This window comes from Mixophyes fleayi, chromosome 2, assembly GCF_038048845.1.
Source record: "Mixophyes fleayi isolate aMixFle1 chromosome 2, aMixFle1.hap1, whole genome shotgun sequence".
NCBI classification, from domain to species: domain Eukaryota; kingdom Metazoa; phylum Chordata; class Amphibia; order Anura; family Limnodynastidae; genus Mixophyes; species Mixophyes fleayi.
The window spans coordinates 114,221,007-114,248,507 of NC_134403.1; the positions used below are offsets into that span (position 1 = coordinate 114,221,007).

Consider the following 27,501-nt stretch of genomic DNA (forward strand, 5'->3'; position numbering starts at 1 on the left):
GTTTGATGAGGAAGGACTTGACTAGCCTCCAAAGATCCCTCACCTCAACCCCATTGAACACCTTTGGGATGAAATGAAACTCTGAGAGCCAGGCCTATTGCCCCAACATCACTGAATGACCTCACTAGTGCTTCTGTGGCTGAAGAATGGAGGTGAATTCCCACAACCATGTTCCAAAATCTAGTGGAAAGAATTTCCAGAAAAATGGAGGCTGTTATAGAAACAAAAGGGGAAGGGGGGCAACTCCATAGATGCTCACGGTTTTGGAATGAGACAATCAACAAGCATATATGGATGCAATGTTTGGGTGTATATGTATTACAAGTTAACCCGTGCATGATACTCATGCATTCTAGTCAAATCAAGCTACTTAAGGTGTTAAAAAGGTTCTTGTCATGCATTTGGGGCTAGGCCAGGCCTCCTCAGGGGAAGAGCGTTACTTCCCGACGTAAGCGCCCTTTTTTAACGTGGTTTTGTCCACGTCACCACCTCATCATTCTTCTCCATCACCTCATCCTTCATCTTCATCGCCACATCCTTAATCTCCATCGTCTTACTGTTCTAAAACCTCTTGATACACAATGTTTCTGCTAAACACCTTATCGCTGTGCTCAATCAGTCTTCCTTGAAGGGCAGTATTCATAACCTGCACTTTCACATCACTGCTTCTCTGTACTCGTGAAAATGCGACATACAATTGTCCATGACCAAACACGGGCTCTGGTAAATAAATACCCACACGGTCAAGAGTTTGAGCCCTCAACTTGTAAATTTAGCCTTTACTACCCCTCCCATGGGGGAAAGGGGGAATGATGGAAGTTAACTGACTTCACTATTATAATTTTTTTGCCAAATAATGCCAGTATACCAAATTTCAGGTCAATTGGATGAGCCCTTTCTGAGAAAATAGTTTTTTTCCCACACACACACACACTAACACACGCCGCTAGGCTTATATATATTAGATAAGAGAGATGCATCCTGTCAGTCTCAATAAGGATCTGCAAATAGGATATTCACCTCCTGGTGGACTAAAAGAGATTCTTCTTGCCCTAAGTTCTACAATTTGTGTGAAAACATGATTCTAATTCTGCTTTTGAGTGTCACTGCATCAGTCACAAAAGAAAATAAGATGTAGGTGCAGACAGTACAATTAACGATACACCAGTACCTAGCCCAAGGGGTTGGTACATGAATGAGAGACAGGGGAAGGAGGGGTTTCTATTACTCTTGAGGTTTCCCATATACCCAGACCAACCTACCGGGATAGGTATTAGGTCCTGTACATTCCACTCTTTTTATTAAAATGCAAATTACCTTAAAAGTAAGGTATTTAAATTTGTTTATGACACTAAGCTATATAGAGTATTAACACAGATAAGAATAGTAGCTTGCTACAGAACGATATAGACAAAATAGCACTGGGACATGTACATGTGAGATAAAGTTTATTGTAGATTAATGGGTAAAGGTTACGCACCTAGTATCAAAGTTATTACAACAACCTAACACATTAATTTGAACATTGGTTGAAAAAAGCATAAGCAGAAAATGCACAGGGAACTAGGCAACAACTGCAAAGGCACATTAAATCATGGGATGCATAAAAAGGGGAAAAACAAACTACTACTATAAAGTAAATCACTCGCTAGATCAAAAGTTAAATCTGGGGTACATTTTGGGGCACCACATCATAAGGACATAGGTGAACTTAAGAATGTTCAGGGGCAGACAACTGCAGTAATAAAAGGAAATGGAATGGCTAACTTATTTAAAAAAAAAAAAAAAGCCTAAAGAAGGTACCTTAGAGGTGGACCTAATCAATATGTATAAATATATCCAAAGTCAATAAAAAGATTTCAACAACAAACTTAATATCAAGGACCATAGAGGTAACAAGGGATGGCTTAGGGCAGCACGGTGGCTTAGTGGTTAGCACTTCTGCCTCACAGCACTGGGGTCATGAGTTCAATTCCCGACCATGGCCTTATCTGTGTGGAGTTTGTATGTTCTCCCTGTGTTTGCGTGGATTTCCTCCGGGTGCTCCGGTTTCCTCCCACACTCCAAAAACATACTGGTAGGTTAATTGGCTGCTATCAAAATTGACCCTAGTCTCACTCTCTCTCTCTCTGTATATTAGGGAATTTAGACTGTAAGCTCCAATGGGGCAGGGACTGATGTGAATGAGTTCTCTGTACAGCGCTGCGGAATCAGTGGCGCTATATAAATAAATGGTGATGATGATGAAGGGATCATCAGTTGTAAATGGAAGAAGGAACAATGATTTATCATGTGCGTAGGAAATTATTTTTATTGTAACTGTGATTAAACTCTGGAACTCCTTACCACATAATAGCAAGGTCACCGAGATTAAGAATGAATTGAATGCCTTTCTTACAAGAAATGGTAACAGTAACTATAATTACAATAACATTACAGATGTGATGGAATCAAGGAATTTATCAGATGTCATTTTTGGGGTCAGGACGGACCTTGCAAGACTGGAGGAAGGATAGGGCCCAATTAGGAGCCAGCATCACCAGGAATGTCTCGCTCATCAACTCATCAAAAATGTGGGACAGAAGAGCAACACAAGAAATACTCTGGGGTCATGGAATGACATTTTGAAGACATAATTGTGGACCACTAAAAGGAGGTATTTAGGAATTTTCATCTTGGGAATGAGCTCCCTGCTAGTAAGGCACATCCAAACAAAAAGAGAAATACCCGGAGAAAGAAGTGCAGAATATTATACGTTGCAGTCTGAGACCAAAGTTGCCACTTAGTATTATATTACCAGAAAAAGAACAATAATTAATAATTAAAAAGAAACAAAAACATCCCTGAAATAAAGATTGTTCAAGGACAGCAGGGGTCAATGTCAGGTAGCCTTCACTGTGTCACTTTCCAACAAGATGTTGATGCAGGATTCTGGAAATTCTTGGAGAACTCCCACTGGCTGCCTATGTCACAAATAGTGCAGGACCTGATTGGTCCTGCACTCTCCAGCAGGAATCTTCAGGAATAACATTTAAATACTTGCACCATCACTGCTCTATTTGGTCTATTGTGATTGTGGATAATCATGTGGCTTCACAACTCTTCTATTGAAATACAAAGTACTCAGGTGTATACTGTTCACTGTACCTTTACCAACCCTCTGGCAAACAAGAACAAGAAGATGACTCCTATAATTAAGTATATATAACACACATTTTTTTACTTGGCTGGAGTTCTCCTTTAAATGTTGGCCTAATTTCCCTACACATGAAAGTCACAGACCTCTCAGAAAAACCATTAACATGAGTAAAGTCGCTCCAGGCATAATGCTAGTTTTAATATTCATCATTTTACCTGCAGAGCAGCCTCTTCAACAATTTCCAGATCTTCTTCCAATTCGCTGCCTGTTGCCAAAAAAAAATGGGAAAACTATCATTTTTATACTTCAAAATTATTCTCATAATGGTGAGATCTTTCATATTCAAATTGCCGTGCAAGGGTGACTATCTTCATACTCGCCAATTCTAGCAGTAAAAACAAAATTTGTCCATCAAACCAAAGTACTATATGCTGCACGTGGATGGATAGGATGATATAAATTGGTGAACCTAAGTAAATGCCTTACATAACAGAAGGTGGTTTCTTAATTTTGTGAGGAAGTTCCCAATTACAAAATTATAATAAGGAAATATGGAAAATAAATGAAAACATTAGTGACATACGCAGAATAGCCATTTATTTCAAACATGTAACACCTGAATCCATCTGCAGCAGTGTATAATGAAAGCTGTGCAGACTGTGACCTGTAAGACTTTGCAATCCACTTATAACTATCAAAATGTTTCTGTTTCTCAGTTCTACAAAGATATACAAGCTAAACTCTGAGAGGCATTGTTTATACGTGAACCCCATAATCTCCTAATAGCGATTCAGAGCTCTCTGGCCAATGAATGTCTGATATCAGGTTGTGAAAGGGGTTAAACAACAAAGTCTAAAAATAACAGAAGAACAATAGGGAGGCAGTCACAAGCAAAGTTAGCTCATATCCTGTACTAATAAATAGCATAAACTATGCAATACATAGCGATACAATTAAGAGGGATGTCACTTTTGGCCAGCCTCCTTTCTGTATGTGCTGCCCACCTCCCTCACTTTTATTGTGCTCCACTGAATAGGGCCGACTGATTTCTGCTGTGCAAAGACTACCTTTACATACATAGCTGTGGCCGGGTCACTCCTTGCCTCCACTACCTGAATTTCCCACTCCAGATTGCTGGCAACCCATGTATAGTGCGAGAGAAGGTAGCCAGTGTTATTTTGATCTGAAGGCCATTTTCCCATGCGGGGAGAGCAGCAGTGCCAGACCCTTTTCCATGGAGCAAAGTAGCACAGCTGAATTTAAAGAGGTCAATCCTCCTGGAGCAATATATGTGGGTGAAAGCACCCCCTGAATCCGATTAGAATGTTAAAGCGTGAAAAGGTCAAGGCTGATTCAAATACAAGGAAAGTGAATCAACCAGGATTCGTTTAATCAACAAGGGCTGGATTACCCTCTACCAATATGTATGAAAAAACTGTATATTTCGGTAAAATCTTGTGACCACTAATCAGAGCTACAGTATTATCCTGTCCCCTGGCTATTCTGTGTTCAAACCAGCATTCTAATTCAACGCTCTGCCTGCTACACTAAAATGGTAAGTAGAATCCAGTCAGGGTAACCAGCAAAGAGATGTTAAGCAGCTACACAAACTACCCAAAAGCATTTCCAGGTGACACACACCAAGTGTCTGGTGACCGAGTAACTCCTATTAGGTGTGTGGTCAGAAATGAAACCCCAACAAATCTGCAAAAACTCTTCCGCTTACATGGTAGTGGAGTAAGTCCATCCTGTCACTATAGCACATTTCTATTTAAAAGAGGGATTGTACAAAAGTGGACAAACTCTTTAAGATAAGAATATTTAAGGTTAGCATGCCTCAAATAACAGTATAACAAAGGCTCACAAGCATAACTAATCACTGAAAATTAAGATCATATTGAAATTCTACATACACCACTCAACAGTAAAACTAGTTATCTTACCAATGGGGAGGGCCAGATCTTTCTTCATTAAAGCAGCAGCACATATGCCGCCTAGGTTGGCCAACTCTTTTTCCAACTGAATAATCCCCTAAAATTAGAGACACAGACAATAATCTTAATCTTTTTCAGAACCATGGTGAAAAATCTATCAAACATGCAGTGAGATAAAGTTGTAGCACTCATCTATATTACACCTGGAATTTAGGGTTAAGCCTGCAAAAACAATGTGGATAATAGGATGTCATCAGGTACATCTGATCGGTTAAATATATGGCAGGTGATGGGTAGATTTGAATTGTGAAACATCCGTATGAGTTTAATAATGGATTTACTTGTCCCCTGTTATATATTGTCATCTATCTACTCCTATCCATCTCAAAATAAACTGAAGACATGACACAGGACTTTTAAAATATACTCTGTATAACCAAATCACGGGTAATAGGAGAAAAAAGGAAACAGAGACATGGACTCCACAAGATCTCTGAAGGTGTCCTGTGGTGTCTGGCATCAAGAAGTTAGCAGCAGATCCTTTTAGTCCTTTAAGGTGCGAGGTGGGGCCTCCATGGCTCTGACCTTTTTTCCAGCACATCCCACAAATGCTTGACCGGATAGAGATTCGTGGAATAAGGTAGCCAAATCAACACCTTGAACTCTTGTCATGCCCCTAAACCATTCCTGAACAATTTTTGCAGTGTGGCAGAGTACATTATCCTGCTGAAAGAGGCCACTGCATCAGGGAATACCGTTTGTCATGAAGGGATGTACTTTGTCTGCAACAATGTTTAGGTAGGTGGTACGTGTCAAACTGGCATCCACATTAACGCCAGGTCCAAAGGTTTCCCAGCAGAACATTGCCCACAGCAACAAACTGCCTCAGCCAGCTTGCCTTCTTCCCATAGTGCATCCTGGTGCCATCTCTTCCCCAGGTAAATAACGCACGCACCCGGCTGTCCACATAATGTAAAAGTAAATGTAATTCATCAGTCCAGGCCATCTTCTTCCATTGATCCATAGTCCAGTTCTGGCACTCAAGTGCCCATTGTAGGTGCCTTTGATGGCAGACAGGAGTCAACATGGGCACACCAACCAGTCAGCTGCTAAGCAGCAAGCTGTGATGCAGTGTGTGTTCTGACACCTATCTATCATAGCCAGCATCAATTTTTTCAGCAATGTGGTGCTACAATAGCTCTTCTGTGGGCTCGGATCAGACAGGCTAGTCTTCACTCCCCACAAGCCTCAACGAGCCTTAGGCGCTTATAACCCTGTCGCCGGTTCACTGGTTGTCCTCCTTGGACCATGTTTGGTAGGTACTAAACATTGAATACCGGAAACACCTCACAAAACATGCAATTTTGGAAATGCTCTGGCCCAGTCATCTAGCCATTACAAATTAGCCCTTGTCAAAGTCACTCAGATCCTTACGCTTGCCCATTTTTCCTGTTTCCAACACATCAACTTCAACAACTGACTGTTCACTTGCTGCCTAATATATCCCACCCCTTGACAGGTGCCTTTGAAACAAGATAACCAATGTTTTTCACTTCACTTGTCAGTGGTTTTAAATGTTGTGGCTGTGTAAGCCCCCCAAAGTTTACATTTTATTGAAAAGGAGAAACAGAAATGTAAGAAGCAAGTGAAAACAAACTAACCTCATCAGTTCCTGGATTAAATTCATATCCAACAGCAAAAGACTTGAAGCCATAAAAGCAGGCCTTTTCATCTTTAACATAGTCTGATGCAGTTTCTAGAGAGAACAAAGCCTCATTTCCTAGAGATGGAAAGGATTTATTTTGTTAATAAGCAGATTCTGCATGTCACATGTAAAAAAAAAAACAATAAATCACCTGTGTCACCAAGAAAACACCAACTTACTACCACAAATTGTCCATAAACACTGTAGGTATGGTGTATTTTATGTAAGAATTTCAGCTCACTACTTTGTTACAATGCAATTATACAACAAGATTAATACTAAGTGTTACTTTAAATTTGTTTAAACAATCTATAGCCAACATAAATTTGTGATAAAAAGTTAAGTTAAAATAAAAGATTTGGTACGTTGTTGAGGCCTCAATTTTCATGTAACATAATGTAGCAATATAATTCGCCAGTTAAAATCAGTCAAAATGATATTAGGGTTTTCACACATTTTCAAGCACGTTTATTTGTTTGAAAGGCTGTCACCACTTGTTCCTTCAGATAGAAATCATTAAACCCAGTAGAGAGCATTATCAACATTACACACAGAAGAATTCGGAGTGAACGGGGATAGACTATAGACACATGACAATAGTACATGCTGCATCTACAATTGGTCATGCATTCACACTAAATGCTCATGTATACAGTCATTGTGTTATTGATAGAACTAGTTGAAGTGCCAATTATGCTGCCTAATAGTGCGTCTATATTTACTTACACATTAATTGGCTATGGAACAAATAAATTGATAAAGCATTTACCTGGTAATATTAAGACAGCAGTTGGCCACCCAGAGGAGCCAGAAAATTTCTTAAGCTCAACCCAGGAATTAAGGCTTTCATGAACAAGCAGCTTTGGTCCAAAACCTGAGAGATGTGCATGTCGGCCGGGGATCATAAGGCGCAAAACATCTTCAGACTGAGCTGTACCACACTGTGGGTCAAACTCCACAGATATCCATTTAACACACTCAGGAAAAGAAACCTGCAAAGGCAGACAGAAAGGTAGTGTTACAATAAACTGTAATACAAATGAAGGTGACCGAACTAAAATTGGGGAACCATGTGTCATTACCCTAATCAGGCTGCCTCTTTCTACAACAAAACATTCATCCATAGACAATACAGCTCCAGCTACCACATACAAAATAAACACCATTCAACAAGATATTTCCTCATGCCAAATTCCACCCACCCTTAATTAATTTTCTCCAGTAAATGAAGAAATCTTTGCACTCATCTCATACTACAACCTGTCCCCTCGATCCTATTGCCTCACAACTTCTCCAATCCATCTCCTACACTGCAAGCTCACTTCTTCAACCTGTTGCTCTCTGCTGGCACATTTCCATTCTCTTTTAAATGTGCTCATCACACCAATTGTAAAGAAACCATCTCTCAATCCAGCCTCTCTCTCCAACCACCACCCTATTTCACCCCTCCCATATTCCTCCAAACTACTTGAGCTATTAGTGTACAAATATCTGCCTCACTTTCTCACCTCTCACTCCATTCTCAACGCTCTGCAATCAGGCTTCCACCCCCACTATTCCAGTGAAACTGCTCTCACAAAAGTTATCAATGATCTACTTACTGCAAAGTCTAGGGGTATTTTCTCAATACTGATTCTCCTGGACTTCTCTGCTGCTTTTGACACTGTTGATCATCCTCTTCTCCTACAGAACTTTCACTCCATTGGCCTTCGTGCCCCAGTTCTTTCCTGGTTCACTTACTACCTATCGAATCGCTCCTTTAGTGTTTCTACCTGTGGCATATCCTTCCCTCCCTCTACCTGTTGGCGTCCCACAAGGCTCTGTTCCTAGCCCTTTACTTTATTCACTGTATACCTCTTTTCTTGAAAAACTAATTTGCTCATTTTACCTCCAGTATCACCTCGACGCTGATGACTTCCAAATTTATATCTCTTCCACTTGACCTCTCTCTCTCCTTCTGTATTATCTTGTATAACTAACTGACTTTATGCTATCTCCTCATGCATGTCCCAATGCTACCTAAAGCTCAACATATCCAAACTAGAACTTCTTATCTTCCCTCCTTTCAGAGTCACCACCTCCTTAAATTTACCTCCCTGTCAATAACATAATTTCCTCAGTCTCCCAAGCCCGTTACTTTGATGTCACAACTGACTCCACCCTCTGCTTTATTCCTCACATTCAGACTCTCTCCCAGTCCTGTCAAATATACCTTAAAAACATTGCCAGAAAACAATATTTTCTAATGCAACATGCTACCAAAACGCTTATCCATTCTCTCTTTCATCATCTCTACTGAAACCTCCTGCTATCTGGCATTCCCGACACCCATTTATCCCTACTGCAATCTATCCTACATGCTTTTGCAAGACTGAGCTTCCTCTCTCACCTCTCTACATCTTCTGCACCACTGTGCAAATTCCTACACTGGCTCCCTGTGACCTCCAGAATCCAATTTAAAATTACTCGCATTTATTTACAAAGCCAACACCACTCATCACCCCCCTTCCTACATCTCAAATCCCACATCAAAATTCTCTCCCTTCCGCCCTCTTGGATCTACCTCTGACCTGCGCCTTGTCCTTGAAGGTGGAATGACAGGTGGATACAGAGACGAGACTTCTCCAATGCTGCGCTCCACTTATGGAGATCCCTACGAATCAGGCTTTCCCACAGCTTTCAAATCTTTAGAGACTCTCTGAAAACCTCTTTATTAGAGCTTACCTTAACTCCGATACTATTCACACTAATGCACACTCACATCTGTCCCGATCTCCACTCTAAGCCACACTCACGCCTCTTGTTTTAGCTGTGCCCTCTTCCAATTAATATGTAAGCTCTCAAATGAACAGGATCTGCCATTCTCTTTATCATGTGTGCATTTATTTTGTCTACCTTGTATGTCCATGATTTCTGTATGTACCGTATTCACTACTGCACGCACTGTGGAGGCTTACAAATACACAATAATGAATAATAATAGTACTCTGCAAAATAAGCTCTGCGGGAAATGTTGAAGCTTCACAAATAAAAAGGTACCGGTAATTGTCTTCTGCTTTAATATAATGTCTCTACGTGATTACAATAAAAAGGAGAAATATATTGGCACAATTCAGAATATCCAGTATGTTTGACTTATTGAAATCCATATGGAGGACATATTAGGGGTTACGGTGTAAGCTGAAGTCTTGCATGTGTCAATAGCAAATTTTACTTCTGCTTCATCAGTTATTAATTAAATACACATCTTGATAATAGAACTATACCTTATACTGCATCACACTGGCTGGTTTGTACGGGTGCTCACTTTCAGACACGGCATAGTGATTGGAGGTAGTACATGCAGAGAGCTGCTCGGGCTGATTGCCAGTTGTGCTGTCGGTGGATTGATTTGGGTTGAACAGAGGGGGGGCATATTTCTGGTTCAAAATAGCAACTGACGGAAGTAGTTGTTGAACAAGACCAAAAACTTCAACAGCGGCCTATAAGCAAAGTTAAAACAAGGCTTACTGGTATTAACTCCCACAACAGTAAATTCCAAAAGATGCACAAAACAAGCTGGTTCTCAATATTAGTACAGAATGTAAAGATCTGCAAAGACTTACACAAATCACTATAATCTGCATTTTTCTACAGACGTCAATCATGAAAACACAATATTCACTTGTCCTTACCTTTGGAATAGCAGCCGCTACTGGTCCAATGTACGCTATCAGAAGGGGAAGCAGCATAGAAAACAGACTGGAAGAACTAAGCAGCTCTGGAATGTCATCAGCTATCAAGATGAAAAATCAGCAAGAAAAACCAATGAAATTTTCTCAAAAAAGTCATACACTTTAATTTTGCGACAAGCACTCAGCATGCTTCAGTTCTAGTAAAACTTCTTATATATAGTATTCTATATTACAGAAAACAAAACTTATGATCAAGTGAAGCAAACACTGGTTCAGTTTCATACAAAAACAAACACTTTTCAGATGAGAAAGTCTGATGATTCAATTTCTGTCTGATGAAGTTAAATTATGAATAAAGAAACCCCCTCATCAAACACCAGTTTTAAAAATATGAAATGCATTCAAACTACACAGGTATAATTAAAGCCTCAAATATTTGTAGAATAAAAAATTACTCTTATTGAAGTTTAAATATGCCGCATTCTTTACAAGATGCTGCCTGAACTGGTAGAAAAATTAGGAAGATCTTACCATCAACAGCGAGTGCTCTGTGCAGCAAGTCCTTAGCAGCTTTGGTTACAGCATTTACTACAGAAAGCGCTCGGCTGCAATTTTTGTCTTCTTCATTGGCTTTGCTCAAGAGTTGTGACTGAAGATCTCCATCGTACTCGCTCCTACAACATGAACAAACAGTAATATATAGCAGATCAAACAAGTCTTGGCCTTACACTGCTAATCATTTAAAACAGAAAAAACAAAAAACAAAGTAACAAAGTAACAAACCTGTAATATAATACTTGTGGGATTTGCCCTCTGGTTTGATTTGTACCATTACTACTTAAACTGCAGGAGCTGAATGTGAAGGTCACACCATCGGGACATTGAATTGTGGTTATTCCTCCATCCCCATTAGCAGTGCGGCTCCCATAATTTCTCAGACGTACTGCATATTTCATGTTCTCCTGCAAAACAGAGGCGCCAATGAGAGAGATATTTCAAACGTTACTTATTTTTCATTGAATATTCACTAAACTAAAAAAAAAAAGAATAGCTGCAGCATTACCCTTTTCATCACAATTTATGCAGAAACCGACTTCTTGCCACACATACTAGATTTATTTAGCTCTGGGGATATTAACTTTAAAGTATATTGTTAGAATGTGTGACTATTAATTAGTGGTGAATGTGGTCTTTTCTGCAGGTCTCAGTTTTCAAACAAGAACAGAAGATGATTTAAATAAACACTAATACACATACACCTTTCACAGCATACTGTGAATCAAGAGCTGGAAGGGGTGAGAACATGCTACATCTCATTCTATATAATATTGTGGGAACAAGTAATAGGATGAAACACATGAATTGGATTAAACAAGTTCACTTACGAAGAAATATTTTGCATCAAAATATGATTACAACTTTCTGAAAAGAACCTATTATCTTAAAAGGTATTTGCATGAATCTGGACAAAATTTTGCGAATAGCATTTTGAAGGCCTAATGTGGAGAATGCAGGAGAATAGTTACATGTTTCTCTGATACACATGTCTACAATTAGTACACGTTTACCTTCAAAGGCACAGCCTTGTCCAGTCTAATTTCAGCAATATCACTGGGTGATTCATCAGTTGTGTAAGTGCCTTTCACCAGCTCTAGTGATGTCCATCTATGAGAGTGTCCTGCATCACCAGAGTGGTCACTCTGTTCAAAGGAACACATTGAAAAATCAAGACCATGCATATTTATACAGTCCCTGATGAGGTGCAACCAAGTATGCAAACATGTAGCATTAGAAACAACAAAAAATATTCTGAGTAACCCAAGTAGGATGAAGACATTTCAAAAGTGAAATTGGTACTTTATGGAAACCCCTCCATAGCTTGGTTTAGGAAAATGTCCTATTTAACATACACCGTAAAATAGATTCAAGATCTGTTTACATATCAGATATGATTAACAATTATTTAGTCCTCACCAAATCCTAAAAATGTATGAATCTAATCTTATTTGAGAAAATATTTTTGTACTCACCGTAAAAACCCTTCCTCGTAGTCCATTGGTAGACACTGCGATACATTGGGGTATAGTAGGTGACCCAAGGAGTCAAGGCACTTTAACATAAACTTGTGAGTGTGGCTCCCACCCTACTATATCCCTCCCACAGGAAGGAGTCTTCATTTTATGCAAAACAAAGTCCAAAAGGAGGGCATAAATTCAAGTTAACCAAACAACCACAGTGAACCCAGCATACAACACAGAACAAGGGTGGGCATGCAGTATCCCCCCTTCCCCATATGGACTACAAGAAAGGGAATTTACAGTAAGTACAACAATCCTATTTTGTCTTACATCCTATTGGGGGACACGACAATACATTGGGGACATACCAAAGCTACCCCTAAGGGAGGGATTGCTGTGAAATAGCTGCTCGTAAAACCTTGCTCCCAAAGCTAGCATCCTGACATGCAAAGCCCAGCAACCTGCAGAATTTGACAAAAGTGTGGACCAGCAGATCAAGTGGCAGCCGGAACAAATGATCAGCTGAAGTTCCGTGATGAGCCGCCCAGAAAGCACGCAAAGCCCTGTTCTACTGAGCAGACAAGCACCCTGGCACAGGCCTAGCCAACCGCACGTAGGCCAACACCTCCAAACTCAGACACTCAGCATGCCAAAGATACCGCCAGTAAAAAAGCCACCTTCTAGGTAAAATACAGAAGATTCACCAATTCTAAGGGTTCAAACGGTTCTTTGACCAAAGCTTTAAGAACCAAATTCAGGTCCCATGGCTCAACCAGTTGCACAAATTTGGGTAGAACATGAAGCGCCCCCTGCAAAAAGGTGTGAACCCCCAGCCAAAACGACCAACTTGCGCTAGAAGACTAACAGCATGGAAACCTGTAACTTCAAAGAAGATCATCGCAAGCCCTTGTCTAGTCCTGCCTGAAGGAAGGCGGACAACCTGGCTAGGTTGAAACGAGAGGTGTGGGAATGATGAACCTCACACCAAAGCACATAGGTCTTCCAAACCCAACAGTAGTTTGCAGCGGAGGAAGGCTTCCTGGCCTTAATCATGGTTTTCATCACCGAAGCGGAAAACCCCCTAGCCTGGAGAATCATGGTTTTAATAGCTACGCCGTCAAAGCCAGCCGACTAAATGACTGCCATCAAAGAGGGCCTTGTGCAAGAGGTACTATTGCCACTCTGAGAAGTTCCGAGTACAATGCTCGGCGTGACCAATCCGGAGCCACCAGGATGGCCGTGACCTGTTCCCTCTTCAATTTCTTTAGGACGCTTGGTAGCATCAGAATAAGTAGACCAGGTGAAACCGCCACAGAATAACCATGGCATCCACGAAGCCTGCGGCTGGATCTCAAGATTTTGTGCAAAATATGGGAACCTTAAAGTTCAGACGAGATGCCACGAGATTTGTCTGGGCGATTCAAATGCTGAACTAGAAGGTTGATTACAAACTCGTGCAGGGACCATTCTCCTGGCTGGACCTTGTTGCTGCTGACAAAGTCGAGAAACGCCTCCCAGTTTTCTACCCCTGGGATGAAGACGGCCGAGATTGCTAGAAAGTAGCATTCCGCCCACAACATGATCCTGGATGTTGCTTTAAGCGCCCTTGCGCTGCGGATGACTCCCTGATGGTTCATGTATGCTACTGCTGTTGCATTGTTTGACTGGATTCTCAGGGGCATGCCCTGCAGAAAGATCTGTACCTGGACGAGCACGTTGTAAACTGCCCAAAGCTCCAGCACATTGATGGGGGCAGCATGGTGGCTTAGTGGTTAGTACTTCTGCCTTACAGAACTGGGGTCATAAGTTCAATTCCCGACCAAGGCCTTATCCGTGAGGAGTTTATATGTTCTCCCTGTGTTTGCGGGGTTTCCTCTGGGTGCTCCGGTTTCCTCCCACACTCCAAAAACATACTGGTAGGTTAATTGGCTGCTAACAAATTGACCCTAGTCTGTCTGTCTCTGCCTGACTGTCTTTCTCTGTCTGTGTAAGCCCCAATGGAGCAGGGACTGATGTGAGCGAGTTCTCTGTACAGCGCTGTGGAATTAGTGGCGCTATATAAATAAATGGTGATCATGATTATGATGATGAGTAGCGTTACCTGGGGGTCCCACAGACCCTGAAACCCAAGAGCTGTAATGACCCCTCCCCACCCAAATAAGATGGCGTCAATGGTCACCAGCATCCAGGGTCCACGACAAGAAGGACCGACCCGAGACAGGTGACCCGAGTCAGCCAAAAGAGAGACCAACGCACAGATGTGGACAGCTTGATAAACTGTTTGTCCAGATGAAGATGGAACTTTGACCATTTGCGCAGGATTTCCCTCTGGAACATCCGCGAGTGAAACTGTGCAAAGGGCATCAATTTGGTGAAGACTCTTGGTGCGGTAGCCAGGCCAAAGGGTAAAGCTCTGAACTGGTAATGAGCATCTTTCATTACAAAGCGAGGTAGACACTGATGCCCCAGCCATATGGGAATGTGTAAGCGTCCTTCATGTCCAGGGAGGCCAGAAACGCTCCTGGTCCCATCCCCGCAATGATCGACCGGAAAGATTCCATACTGAAATCTAGGATTCGCACCTAATGGTTGAGGGTTTTTTGAAGTTGATGATGGGACTGAAGGAGCCATCTGGTTTAGCAACTAGAAAGTAAATGGAGTAAAACCCCAAATCCCTTTCCAGTGGGGGGACTGGAATAATTACCCGAGAGAGATCGGGACCAACAGATTCTGGATTGCCACTCGAAGTGCTCTGCACCTCAGACCGCAGGCAGGAAGCCCTGTGGTAAAAAATGTCAAGGCAGTGGAAGAGGTCTATGACATATCTGCGAGTGACAATGCCCCGATCCCAGAGTCGGGAGGATGATTCCAGCGTTTTGTCCTGAAAGATTATAGATGAGCTCCCACCACATTCCTGTGGTAGGGAGTCCAGTCATGCTGAAGCAGACTCTGTTGGTCTAGGGTTACCCTGTCTGGAAGGTCCACGGCTCTGACAGAACTCTCCCCTTGAGGGAGCAGTGTGACCTCTTTTAGGTGAATCCCGAGATATGCTGAAGGAGCAAAAAGGACAGAAAACTGGGATGTTTTGGTCTGCCCTGGGTAACTGATAAAAAGGGGCTTTAGCCACCTGTAGCCTCCTGGATGAGTTGATCTTACCGTGCTTCAAAAAAGGGGATATCCCATCAAAGGGTAGTGCTTTCAAAATACTCTAGCAATACGCGTCCGCGAACCAAAACCGAAACCATAGGAAGCACCTGGCAGCTATAATGAGTGCTGATAGTTTTGAAGTGACTGATATAGCATCCACGGATGCCCGTCCTCTTAGATCAGAAACTTCTCTGATATGATCAGTAAGGACCAAAAACTAATTTTGTGAACTGCTCCCTTGCAGGCTCTTGGTCAATTGTTCAGCCTAAGCCTGAATTGCTTTATTTACCCAGGCTTTGGACATACCCGGCCAGAAAATGCTATCTGCTGCTTCATGGGTATATTTGAGCAAGAAATCACATTTTTTTGTCTGTGGTGTCTTTAAAAAGAGACTACCCCATTGTACAGGGATAATAGTGTCTCTAGTCAACTGGGCAATAGGAGGCTCCATTACTGCGATAACTTCCCATTTTGTGTATTCTTCTGCAGGAATGGAATAGAGAGACCTGAACGTTCCCTGGCATATGTAAAACGTCGGTCAGGCTTTTTCAGGCTTCTGAAATTGTAACCATCAACTGAGCAGATGGAGGGAAAGAAATTACTTGTTTCACCTTCGAAATCTGAGAAACCAGCTGTGCATGAGATCTCTGGGTTTACAAAGTCTAAAGTCTGGCGGACCCCCAACAGTAAATCATTCACACCTAAGAACAGTGATCGAGTCTTCTGCCCTTCCTATACCCTCCTCTCCAGAGTCTCTATTAATATCACTCTTCCTCAGATGAGAGGTCAGAAGTGGAGTCTACTGGCAGAGCCGCCTGCGAGACTTAACGTTTGTATGATGTCCTCTGGGATGCATTAAGGATACGTTCCAATGATACGTTCCAATGAGGATGAGGCCCCATCCAATACCTGGGTTAATTATGCAAGGGATTGCGCTAATGTAGATTCCATATGGGACATACCCGAGATGGGTAAAGCCATCTGTGAAGTAGACATGTGTCAAGCGGAAGTAGAAGCAGAAGATTCACCTACCTCATGGTGAGATAATACCCGCATGAGCTCTGCTATTGATGGCGTCAGCGAACGGAGCGAAGCAGGTGCTTCCAGGACAACAGAGGCAGACTGAGGCTGGTGCTAATCACGGAACTCCGCCTCATATGTTGCACACAGGGCCTCTGGGTCAGACTGTCCACAAGAGAATTTTATGTTACATTTTAGGACACAAGCTAAACTAAAGACTCCTTCCCGTGGGAGGGTATAGTAGGGATGGAGCCACACTCACAAGTTTATGTTAAAGTGCCTTGACACCCTGGACCACCTACTATACCCCAATGTATCAGTGTCCCCCAATAGGATGTAAGAGAAATATATACTTTGCCATTTACACAACAAAATAATAAGCCAATGACATGGCCACCCAATGATTCAATAGCTTGTAGCAACACTTTTATCAGCAATAACTTGGAAGTAATAATGTCCAGAAGCTCCTGCCATTTTTGGTGGGTCGGTTGTCTTTTGCATACAGCCGCCGCCCTCAGCTAGGTCATCCTACCTAGAATATTGGATCTGAACACCATAGCATAAAAATTTATTTCGCTAATCTAATATCAGTGATGTTCAAAGGAGGGCTTTGCAGATAAAAGACAGGTAAGCACTATACAGTCAGTCAAAAATATTGGTACCCTTGCACTTTTTTCAAGCAACTTCAAATTTCCTCTAAATATAAGTTGAAATTAACAGGAGTATTTGGTATTGACAATTATTTCTCTGTTAATATAAAAACGTTTATTCTGAACTTAATGCTGTATATCCTTATACAGTATATCAAAAACATTAAAAGAAATGGCATTGGCAAAATGATCGACACCCTAGACTCAATGCTTTGTAGCACAGCCTTTGGATAAAGTAACTGCATTCAACTGCTTCCTATAGCCATGGATGAGCTTTGTGCACTACTTTACAGGCAGCTTGGTCCACGCTTGTGCTGCTACAGTCCTCCCAGAATTGAAGGGAGTCTTCTTCCACTTCCATTTTCATCTCTCTTCACAAGTGTTTATGGTATTTAAATCTGGACCTGTTGCTGGTCACTTCAGAACAATCCAGTGTCCTGTCTTGAACAATTCCTGATGCTTTCTGAAGTGTGTTTGAGGTCATTGCCCTGCTGGACCTTCAATGCAGAGCAAACTTTCGGACACTGGGTTCATAATTGCAAGCCAAAATGGTCTGGTAATCTCCAGATTTCAACTTTCGATGCAAAGCACGCACAGTGACAGACGCAGTACAGCAATCCCCACAAAAATTCACTGTATCCCCTACATGTTTTACTATGAGTAAAGTGTTGTTTTCATTGAAAGATGAATTTTGCTTTCTGTAAACATAGGGATGATTTGCTTTATATCAATATGCTATCATTTTAACTCATCTGCCCACAGGACATTCTCCTGGAATGAACTTCACTTGTTTAGGTGTATTTTGTCTAACTCATCAAGTCTCTATTACAGCAGTGGGCTTCCAGAGCCTCCTCCCATATAAACACCATTCAGTGAGTTGGTTACGGATGGCGATTTGAAACGCTCGTACCTTGTGTCTCAAGACAAGCTTGAATTTGTCTGGCAGTTGATCAAGGTACTTTCTCCACCATTCAAATAATCCTGTCCTGCAATCTTTGATCAAAGCTTCTCTTGCAGCCACATCCAGGGAGGTTGGTTGGCTAATATGTACTTGGCCTTAAACTTACCAATAACACTGTATACGGTCGAAACAGGAATATCAAGGTTTCTGGAGATTGATTTGTAGGCTTGAGATTGTATTATAGGAGATTAGACAGACTACTGTAGCCATGCTTGGCTACAATAGTCTGTCTAATCCCCTCAAACAATTATCTGTATTTCTTTCTTTCTCCATGGTCATTGCAACACAAAAACTAGAAAATTAGTCCTTTTCTTTATTCAAACTCATTTAATGAGTGTTTTTTATATTGCAGGCACCTGCTACAGGTGAGTTCAGAAAAATAACCTGCTTGAAATTCTTTCTAAATACTTTAAAAAGGTGCCATTTTTTCCTGCCCATTTAAGGATCTCTGTGCGGAATATACTATGAATCAGTAAAAGTAAAAAGAAATACATATGTGGACATACCAACATATTTTTTCATATCAACAATTTTCAGGAAGAAATGGTGCATTATTAGAAGAGAACTGCAGAACTACCACAACTGTACACTGTACAAGAGAAAGTATACAGAAAACATTTAAAGATATGGGTAACATTTACAAAAATTGACAGTCCTGGTCTACCCATAAACCCCCCCACCCAAATACACACCCGTTTAGGTGGAGCCAAAAAACAGAACACATTATTCCCCCATAAATGTATCCTAAAGGACGATCTTCATATGCTTCATCAATTGGCAAAGCATAACACAATTACATTATAACGTCTATGCGACATGTAGTAATTCAACAATGTAATGAGTATTCTCACACACCAGCAGCAAAGACATGACTCTCACATATCCAGAAATGCCATGCTGCAGTTAGGTAACATACTTCAAGAGAAAGTAAAAGGCTTTGAAACTGTGATATTAAATAAAAGGAATATGGAGAATGTTTTCCAGTCAAGGCAATATTTAATTATACAGAATTTGTTTTTAATATTTAGTTACTACTCACATCGTCTACCAAAACCTCTAGTTCATACTCATGGATTCCTCCTCCTCCATACACACAGAATCCAACGACCACAAGCCCAAGTTTGTCTACTGAGAAGCAAATTGCATCTGGAGAGCCATTCCCAGTGTTCCAGCTTCTACCCTGGCTGGTCTTGGTGAAACGATTAGGACTGGACTTAACTGAATGCAGAGAGTTTAACCCGTCAACCTATAAAACAATTATACTGAAGATTAGAAACAAAAAATGGAAAGACATATATGACCTGATGCATATGTTTAAGATGAGGGGAATATTTAATGCATGTTCTTTTCAGACCATGTACCATTTGAGGTGTAATTTTTTATTATCAATATTTTAAAATTAAAAAGAATGTGTTCCTCTTTCTTTTTTTTATTTGGAATTTCTGCATATGCTAGTCCACTGTCTCTCCAAGAACTTTGTACATACAGCAGCTTGGTCACACCTGTGACCTCCTTTGATCTATTCACTCTTAATCAGTCTCAGGCTAACACAAAACAAAGTCAATGTCTGCAGCACAGTGAAAGGTGACAAGCTCATGAGATAAAGCAATAAACATAACAAAATCTATCTTCTATGTAGACAGCTGTTAAAAAAGAAAAAAACGGCAAAAAACAAACTGGATTTTTGTACTTGTGTTAAATACTTTTCCCCAAGTCCATTAGAAGACGACAAACAGGCAATAGAGGCTCAGACCTGGAGTTGTCACTTAAAAAATTCTGCAAAATGTGTTTACACCCCCCCCCCCCCCCATCTCCACACCTTCCTACCCCTCAAAAAAAACCCTGTACCTGCAAGAAACTCGTTATTTTTAACCAAACCCCACAGGATGGAAAGGAACATGAGAAAGACAAAAACAACACTAAAACATTGAAAATCCTAACTTCGCAATGGATGAAAGGAAGGTTGCGAAGACTTAACCTATTCACATAAAAAAAAGGGAGGTATGGAGAACTACAAGACAGAACCCCCAGATCATGAAATTAGCCAAGCAGTTCGAAAGGAGGATGTTTAAAAAATAGCTATCAAGCTCGGACACAATTCACAAACCCAAAAGGAGTAGTGCTATCTTTCCCAGGACAGAAGGAGCAGCGATCTGTACCTTTAAAGAACCAAGTCCAATCCCTCCAGCAAAAACAGACGCAAACAGGCCCACTGAAGAAAGAGGTTGGAAACTACATTTCCTTGTACCGAGAAATAAATGAAAAACCTATATAAACCCCATGTCAAAGGCAGTTGCCAAGGCTAGCCTACAGATATCCCAAAAGCATCCGTTTACCACAAACATTTTTCAAGATGCATGGCATACCTACTGACAAAATCCACGTTTTAAATGTCTACAAATGGGGTAAACCGTCCACATCCTGGAACAAAACGTTCCACACAATGCAAGATCCCTTAGGATACCCTCTCTAGTTGTCTCTCTGATCGCTGATGTATGCTCCAGTTCAGGTTGTCTACTCCCAGCCACCATGAAGCAACTAAACAGTCTTGGGGGGACAGTATGATGGCTGGACAAGATTAGACCTCTGACAATATCAATATAACCTCAATCTGGAACATCATAGAAGAATCTGTGCAACTGTACTGTCTCAAAGCCTATTTTTCTCCCAAGACCTACATGCCAAGAAGGACAGATCTGAGAGTCAACACATTCTAAACCAGTCTGAACCATCAGGCTCATTGGTTCTTTGACAAGAACACACTCTGGTGGCAAGAGATTGTCAGCCTAGACAAGCCTCTGAGAAAGTAGGTAAGTCTCACCCATGGGACTCCAATGTCTGTGCTGTCTTTGTACCGGAGCTAGAAGCCAGGCTGAGGTTCTATCCTTATCAAGGAAGCATCAAGGGAAGATTGTCAACGGATCACAGGTAGAGCCCGAAGATGGTTGAGTAGTGACTACTCTGCAAATGTGAAAGTCACCAGTGACCTTACCTGATCGAAATCTGTAGATGAGCATCCTCATCCATGGACACCCTAAGCCTACAGCACCTTCTAACCAGGATTTAGGGTATTTGATGCCATAAAAGTCCACCTGAAACTTTAGGTTAAACTTGGATGCTCAACATGTCACTTAAAAGATCGGTTTGGCTATGGACAGGAAGAAAAACCCCGGTCCTTTGCTCCTCAGGTATCTAAAGTGGAACACGCCCACTGAACTTTGAAAAGCAGTAGAGGAGCTTCCACCCAAGTTGTACCCCCGCCTACCCATCACGCCAACTGTATCTCTGATAGCTAGGATGCCAGTTGATTAGCAGACTCAATCTGTTTTCCTCAATGTTGCCCTCCACGAAGGAAGAGGACTGAGTTGTCAAAGTCTGAACCCCAATTTTCTCTGCAGCACAGGACACAGCCCCCAAGGGGCCTGCTTCCCGAACCGGAGTACAAACAGGGAATGAGAGCGAGCCTGCAGAAAATCTCAGCAAGGTCAGGAGGCACAAACTAATTCGAACACCAACTTTCATTACATTACTCCTCTGGAGGGCTGTGAGGTGTCTGAGATCTGGCAGGCTACCAGGTGAGAGGAAGCCTGCCAAGGAGGAGGTGCTGGCCAGTCAGTGGAAAGTGCTAACATGACAGAGCATCCCTCCCCCCTAAAGGTACCTAGTGAAGATTGTGCTCTGGCGTCAGCCCTCATCTAACCCGCCTCTATGTACAAAGTGCAGGCCTCGGTCTGAGACTATCTTAGCTACGCATTCTGGAGAGGGGAGCACACTTACCTACTGATGCTGCTTCAGAGCGCAGTCCAATGCTCGATGATGGAGTGCAGAAAAGTTACAATCTGGAATTAAGCCCACAATGAGAGCAGGTGGTGGCAGTAGGAGAAACTGACCATTATCTCCTCACCCTGCTCCTCATATGCTGTGTGGATGCCAATAGTTATTTGCAAAAAAAAGTACATAAATAAGAGAGACGGCTACCACAATCAGCCAAAAGCAGTGCCTACTCCAGTGAGGCACTCAAAAAAACAAAAAACAACACAACAAAACTGGAGTTCCTGGCAGAGAGAGGGTACAGAGGGGAAGGAGTTAAACATCTTGCAGAACTTCAAGCTCCAGGTCCGAACATCTATACCCCCTGACAGCAGTATCCCCAAAATGGATAGAGAAGCTTCCTTATTTTTTAATTTGTTTGCATATGCAATTTGCCTGTCTATTAATGTTTAATATAGTTACATTAGAGGCTTGAACCAGACAATGTTTTGTGAAGAAAAAAAAAAGTTAAATTGCTGCTCACATATAGTTGAATAGTTAAGGCCTGAAGTTGCAGACCTATTTTAGAATTTCTGCAAATACATTAACAGTTTTGTAAATAATGAATAATGGATAGCAGTACAAAATAAACTTTAAATTAATTACAGTTCATGTTATTTGTTTACTATGAAGAACGTAATTGAAGATGAAGGGTGAATTTGTCAAAGTTGCCTTTAAAGAGCACAGACAATTGTATTTCATCACCAACATAAGAAAATAGCTGTATTTGTCTTTGAACAACTACTAGATGCAGAGTGTGAGTTGTGGTCATAATCTCTGGATAACATAGGTAGGAGCAAAGACAGGGTCACTACCAATTACAGCAACTGGCAACATATCATATAAACCTACAAGCCCATAAAAGCCCTGGAACAGGGAATCAAGCAGAAATGGACATACCTCTGATCCAAGAGCAGACGCTGTTAGTTCACTGACAATACTAGCCAGGAGACCACAAGTGTTGGATACCAGGTGTGAAGAGAAGAGTTCATGCTCCCTGCGTAAGCTGTTCCTTACAGGTAACACAACAATGACCAGCATCTTTTCCAGAACCTCACGAAAGCTGGTCATACCAGAGACATTCTCCTCACTCTAGAAAACAAATGGTGTTTTAGAAAATAAGTTAGTATACAGTGATTGCTTCATAAGGTCACAAAGAAGAGATTCATACTAGTGACCAGTTAACAATAGATACTATAAACACAAGAGAAAAAAACCAAGCAAATCCAAAACATGCACAGTTTGTCTCTAAATCATAATGTTCAGTCCATGAAGTATGGTAATGACAGCATTTTGCCAACATATTGACAACCATGCTTAGCTATGACTATCTTCTCAGGAACAAAACACAGTAACAGTCAGTATCTCTGAAATATTGCAATATATTTTATGCTCAAATATTTGTTATGTTCAAAAAAACAAAAAACCAATAGCATGCTTACATGTTTGCATAATCAAAGAGAAAATTATTTTTACTGGACCTGACTGAGTTTCTCCATACTTGACACCAGCAGAGGAAAGCGATGAGCCAAAGCAGTGTCATTTTCTGTGCTAACTTGTTTCACCATTGAACGAAGCAGAACTTCACCATCATAAGCAATGGGAAAGATGGAAGTAAGTTTCACAGAAGTGTGGCAAAGGGCAGACATAACTGCAGCTAGCAGACGACTGCTTGATGTTTTGAAATTAGCTTCCTGAATGTCCTTTAAAAAAAAAATAAAAAAAATCACTTCTAATACCCGTTTGACCAACACAGTATTGAAAAAAAAATACAAAACACAATTCTGTTATCAAATCATTAACCTTGTATAGACACACTTTTTTGAAATTCAAATTGATAAAACATTCCCGCACTGGTAACCCAGCAGCATCTAATTACTAATTCATAATTTAATACATTTTATTTGCAGTAACTTGTATATATTACACATTGCAGACCACACAATTTGCTCTGAGTATATTGTATATAACATGTCAGCCATGCACCGATCTTAAAAGGTGTATTCTTACCTGATCCAAGCAGTTCAGCAGGTCACAGAGACAGGCCCACTGGAGTGCAGGAGTGGGGTAGAATGAATGGAAGCATGCTGTAAAGGTGTTATGACACTCCTGGAGAACAGCTTCCAGCAAGCTTAATGGCTGACTGAGATATCCTTGGGGGTCATTGTCCAGTTTCATCATACAGTTATCCACACCTTCAGAAAGTATTTTCCTTAGCAATGTCCTAGTTTTTCCAATGCATTCAGCCAGCTTGCTTGATTCTTCTACAACCGGTTTAGTGGAAGCTGCAAAGAACAAAATCACAAAAACAAGATCAAAATACCTTAAAATGTACTTATTTACTACATGAAACGGTGTATTAAAAGCCTGACGCAAAGCTGGGTGGTTTTTTTCTTAACCTTTTTTTGGGGTAATTTATAAACTTAAAAAAAAAAAGACCCATAGGAACTCTAACACAAGTGTAGACCACATTCTTGACTAGCCCAGACACCCTGTATCTAAAACAACCTAAGCTTTATTAAAAGAGCAGCAGGAGGCCATTAAATCACCTGATGCAAGTTGGACACAAAGCCCATAACCATAAATACATCTGATAGCACAGAGAGTCAGTATATATAATACACACTGTATATACATAGTCCCCCATTACAAGTCTACTTAAATCATCATCATTTATTTATATAGCGCCAGCAAATTCCGGGGCGCTTTACAATTGGGAACAAACATTAATAAAACAATACTGGGAAATACATACAGACAGAGGAGGTAAGAGGGCCCTATGGGGTACTTAAATACCAAAATACTTGGGACAAAATTTGCATACAACTCACAATACATTTAAAAACACTAAAATAACAACAAATCAAGTAGTATAAAACATTTACAGCAATTGTATATGGACTTCATCCCCTAAAGAGCAATTTGCAGCAAATGTACTAGTGAGATACACTCTGTTAAGGTAGGGCATCGAACCAATGACTGGATTTAAACTAAAAAAAAAAAAAATATTTTCAGCCTATTTTCTATATTTAGCCACCCAAAAAAATTCACAAGTGTGGACTTAATCCTCATTAGACTTTATTTGATGAATGGTTAAGAGAAAAATTGTGGTGTTATTGGCTACTACTCTTTTGCCCCTCTTGTCTCAACCCTAATCCGTCATGAGGACCCCTCCTTACCCTATCTTTTCCAATTTGCACTTATTTTTTCTACCGTTTTATGTATGCTCCGTTTCTTTTCCATTGTCCAGCTCTGCGGAGCATAGTGGTACCTTACTAATCAAAAATAATTACTATGCTGCTGATCTTATCAGAATATTCCACGGATCCAATATTTAAAGATACAATTTTAGTGTAGATAAGCCATTTATTAATACCAGTGAAAGCAAAAAATTACTCATCTAATTTTGTCGATGTAAACACTCCAGCACAAAATGAACAGTGACCCAACCTATGTCTAGATTCTAAATTGTAGACAGGATAAAGCAAGATAAAATTATGCTATTTATTAAATCATTACAATTCATAAAAAACAAACAAAAAAAACGTAATACTAAAAATACAAATATTAAGTGTGTATCATCTGAGAAGTGAATTTCAAATGTAGAAAGGGATACCTTATAGTATTTTAAAGATGCACCCCTCTATCTTTATATTTATTCCTCTCAAATCTAACTGATAAATAGAACAAGATCATGGCCACAATGACTATTTGTTACACAGAGAAATCACTGAACACTGAAACAGTAATACCTGATATGGGGTAGATTTCACACGTGTAAACTCGCAGCAATCGCAAACAGCAAGTCCCCACAAAGCGTAATCTCTCCAAATCCAGAAGAGTAGCTGTGTACTGAAAACCTTTCAATCCTCTGAGTTCTTCTACACCTAGAACCAAAGTGGTCCAGCTCCAGTGCAAAATGCTCAGCAAGGATTCAAAACACTCCTGGGGAAAGACAGCAAAATATGGGATTCAAAAGATCAAAAAGGCAACATGAGATACATACAATACATACTGCGGTTCAAAAACAGCCAAAATAACAGAACAGGAAGACTGTACTGTTCAAAGTGAAGCAAATGCATACTACTTTATAAGAAGCATAGCTATCTAGAAAGCAAAGATGCTAAAACAGAAGCTTTTTTAAAACATGGAAAAAAAAAAATAGCATAGCAATGAATGATCCCTATTTAAAGCTCAGTTAGCACAGCCCAGATATGGAAAAAAATGCCAGGATGTTGGAGACCGAAGAAATGCTTTTCTCAAAATGCTGCCACTATTTAAAATAACAGAAAAAAAACCCCAAACATAACAGATGAACCATGGTAGCCAAAGTACTAAGGAGTATTCTTCTCTGGGGAGAGTTGACACACACTATTGAAAAGAACATTACCACAAAGCATTGTACAATGGAGACAAAAATAATTTTTATACTTGCATTAAATTATTTTCTTTGAGTCCATTGGGGGATACTGAAAACACTGGTGTATTGAGGCTGCACTGGAGCTTTGTGCATTTTAAATCTAGCTCCAAAAGTTTAAGCCCCCCCCCCCCCTAGATATCCTCATCCACTAGCTTACCAGGATCATCAGTCTTTGTTTGTTTAAAAAAAAAAAAAGGTCCCAAATACAGAATCAGGAGAAAATGAAATCTACCGATTTGGTAGAATGTGCCAACACATTTTGGGAAATAGGCTTTCCTGCCCAATTTATGCATCATTACACATCACTGCAAAAATTGACCTAGCAGTGATCTGTTTGGACACTGACCAACCCATCTTGTAGGAGCATAGTGGACCTAAAGGTCACCAGCCTGCACATTTCACAGGTCTTATGGATATAGATCCTCAATGTCCAGAGTGGACAGCCTTAAGCGTACCACAGTCTGAAGTTGGAAAGACATCCTAATTAAGGTGGAACCTGGACACCACTTTGGGCTCAAAGGAACATAAAGTCCGAAAAACAGCCCTGATCTCACAAAAGATGAGATATGGAGACCTAAAAGAAACAGCTCCCAGCTACAATATTCTCCAAGCTGTAGAAAAGTAAAGTTTTCCAGGTTGGCAACTTTACATCCACCGAATTAAAAGGTACAAATGGTGGTTGCTGTAAGGCTGTGAGCACCTGGCTGAGGTCCCAAGTAGATATTGGGTGGGGGGGGGTTAGGGTGTTTGATGTATGGAGGCTGCACTTGCATCATTCCCTGCAATTCTGTCAGTGAAGGTTTTCTCTTAAAGAAAACGGGGGTTTGAACCACGATCCTTCCAAAGCTAACTTTCGAACCACCAAAGGGATGGCCAGAAGACCGGCCCCCTCGGCCTCCTTGAGCGGGACTGCCCTGACAGCTTCCACCTGACTTTCTTTCCCCCAGGGAACCTGCACCTACTGCTGCTCCCATGTAGGCCCCACCACTGGAGGCTGACGACAACAAAGACCGGAGCCACCCA

At 40.9% G+C, this 27,501-nt stretch overlaps 1 protein-coding gene across 17 annotated transcripts in view; it reads right to left on the reverse strand.

Moving 5' to 3' along the window:
• The window catches only part of MYCBP2 (MYC binding protein 2), a 216,616-nt gene that overhangs the window by 81,501 nt on the left and 107,614 nt on the right, over nucleotides 1-27,501 (reverse strand). For all 17 annotated transcript variants that reach the window (XM_075199851.1, XM_075199857.1, XM_075199864.1 and 14 more), the window contains 14 exons: nucleotides 25,811-26,003; nucleotides 24,069-24,343; nucleotides 23,540-23,761; nucleotides 22,959-23,150; nucleotides 19,288-19,494; nucleotides 12,021-12,152; nucleotides 11,236-11,414; nucleotides 10,984-11,126; nucleotides 10,453-10,553; nucleotides 10,045-10,260; nucleotides 7,548-7,770; nucleotides 6,735-6,853; nucleotides 5,083-5,170; nucleotides 3,355-3,404 (listed from right to left, as the gene is read on the reverse strand). In XM_075199851.1, the coding sequence (XP_075055952.1) occupies nucleotides 3,355-3,404; nucleotides 5,083-5,170; nucleotides 6,735-6,853; nucleotides 7,548-7,770; nucleotides 10,045-10,260; nucleotides 10,453-10,553; nucleotides 10,984-11,126; nucleotides 11,236-11,414; nucleotides 12,021-12,152; nucleotides 19,288-19,494; nucleotides 22,959-23,150; nucleotides 23,540-23,761; nucleotides 24,069-24,343; nucleotides 25,811-26,003 (2,340 nt within the window). The remainder of the gene's footprint in view (nucleotides 1-3,354; nucleotides 3,405-5,082; nucleotides 5,171-6,734; nucleotides 6,854-7,547; nucleotides 7,771-10,044; nucleotides 10,261-10,452; nucleotides 10,554-10,983; nucleotides 11,127-11,235; nucleotides 11,415-12,020; nucleotides 12,153-19,287; nucleotides 19,495-22,958; nucleotides 23,151-23,539; nucleotides 23,762-24,068; nucleotides 24,344-25,810; nucleotides 26,004-27,501) is intronic.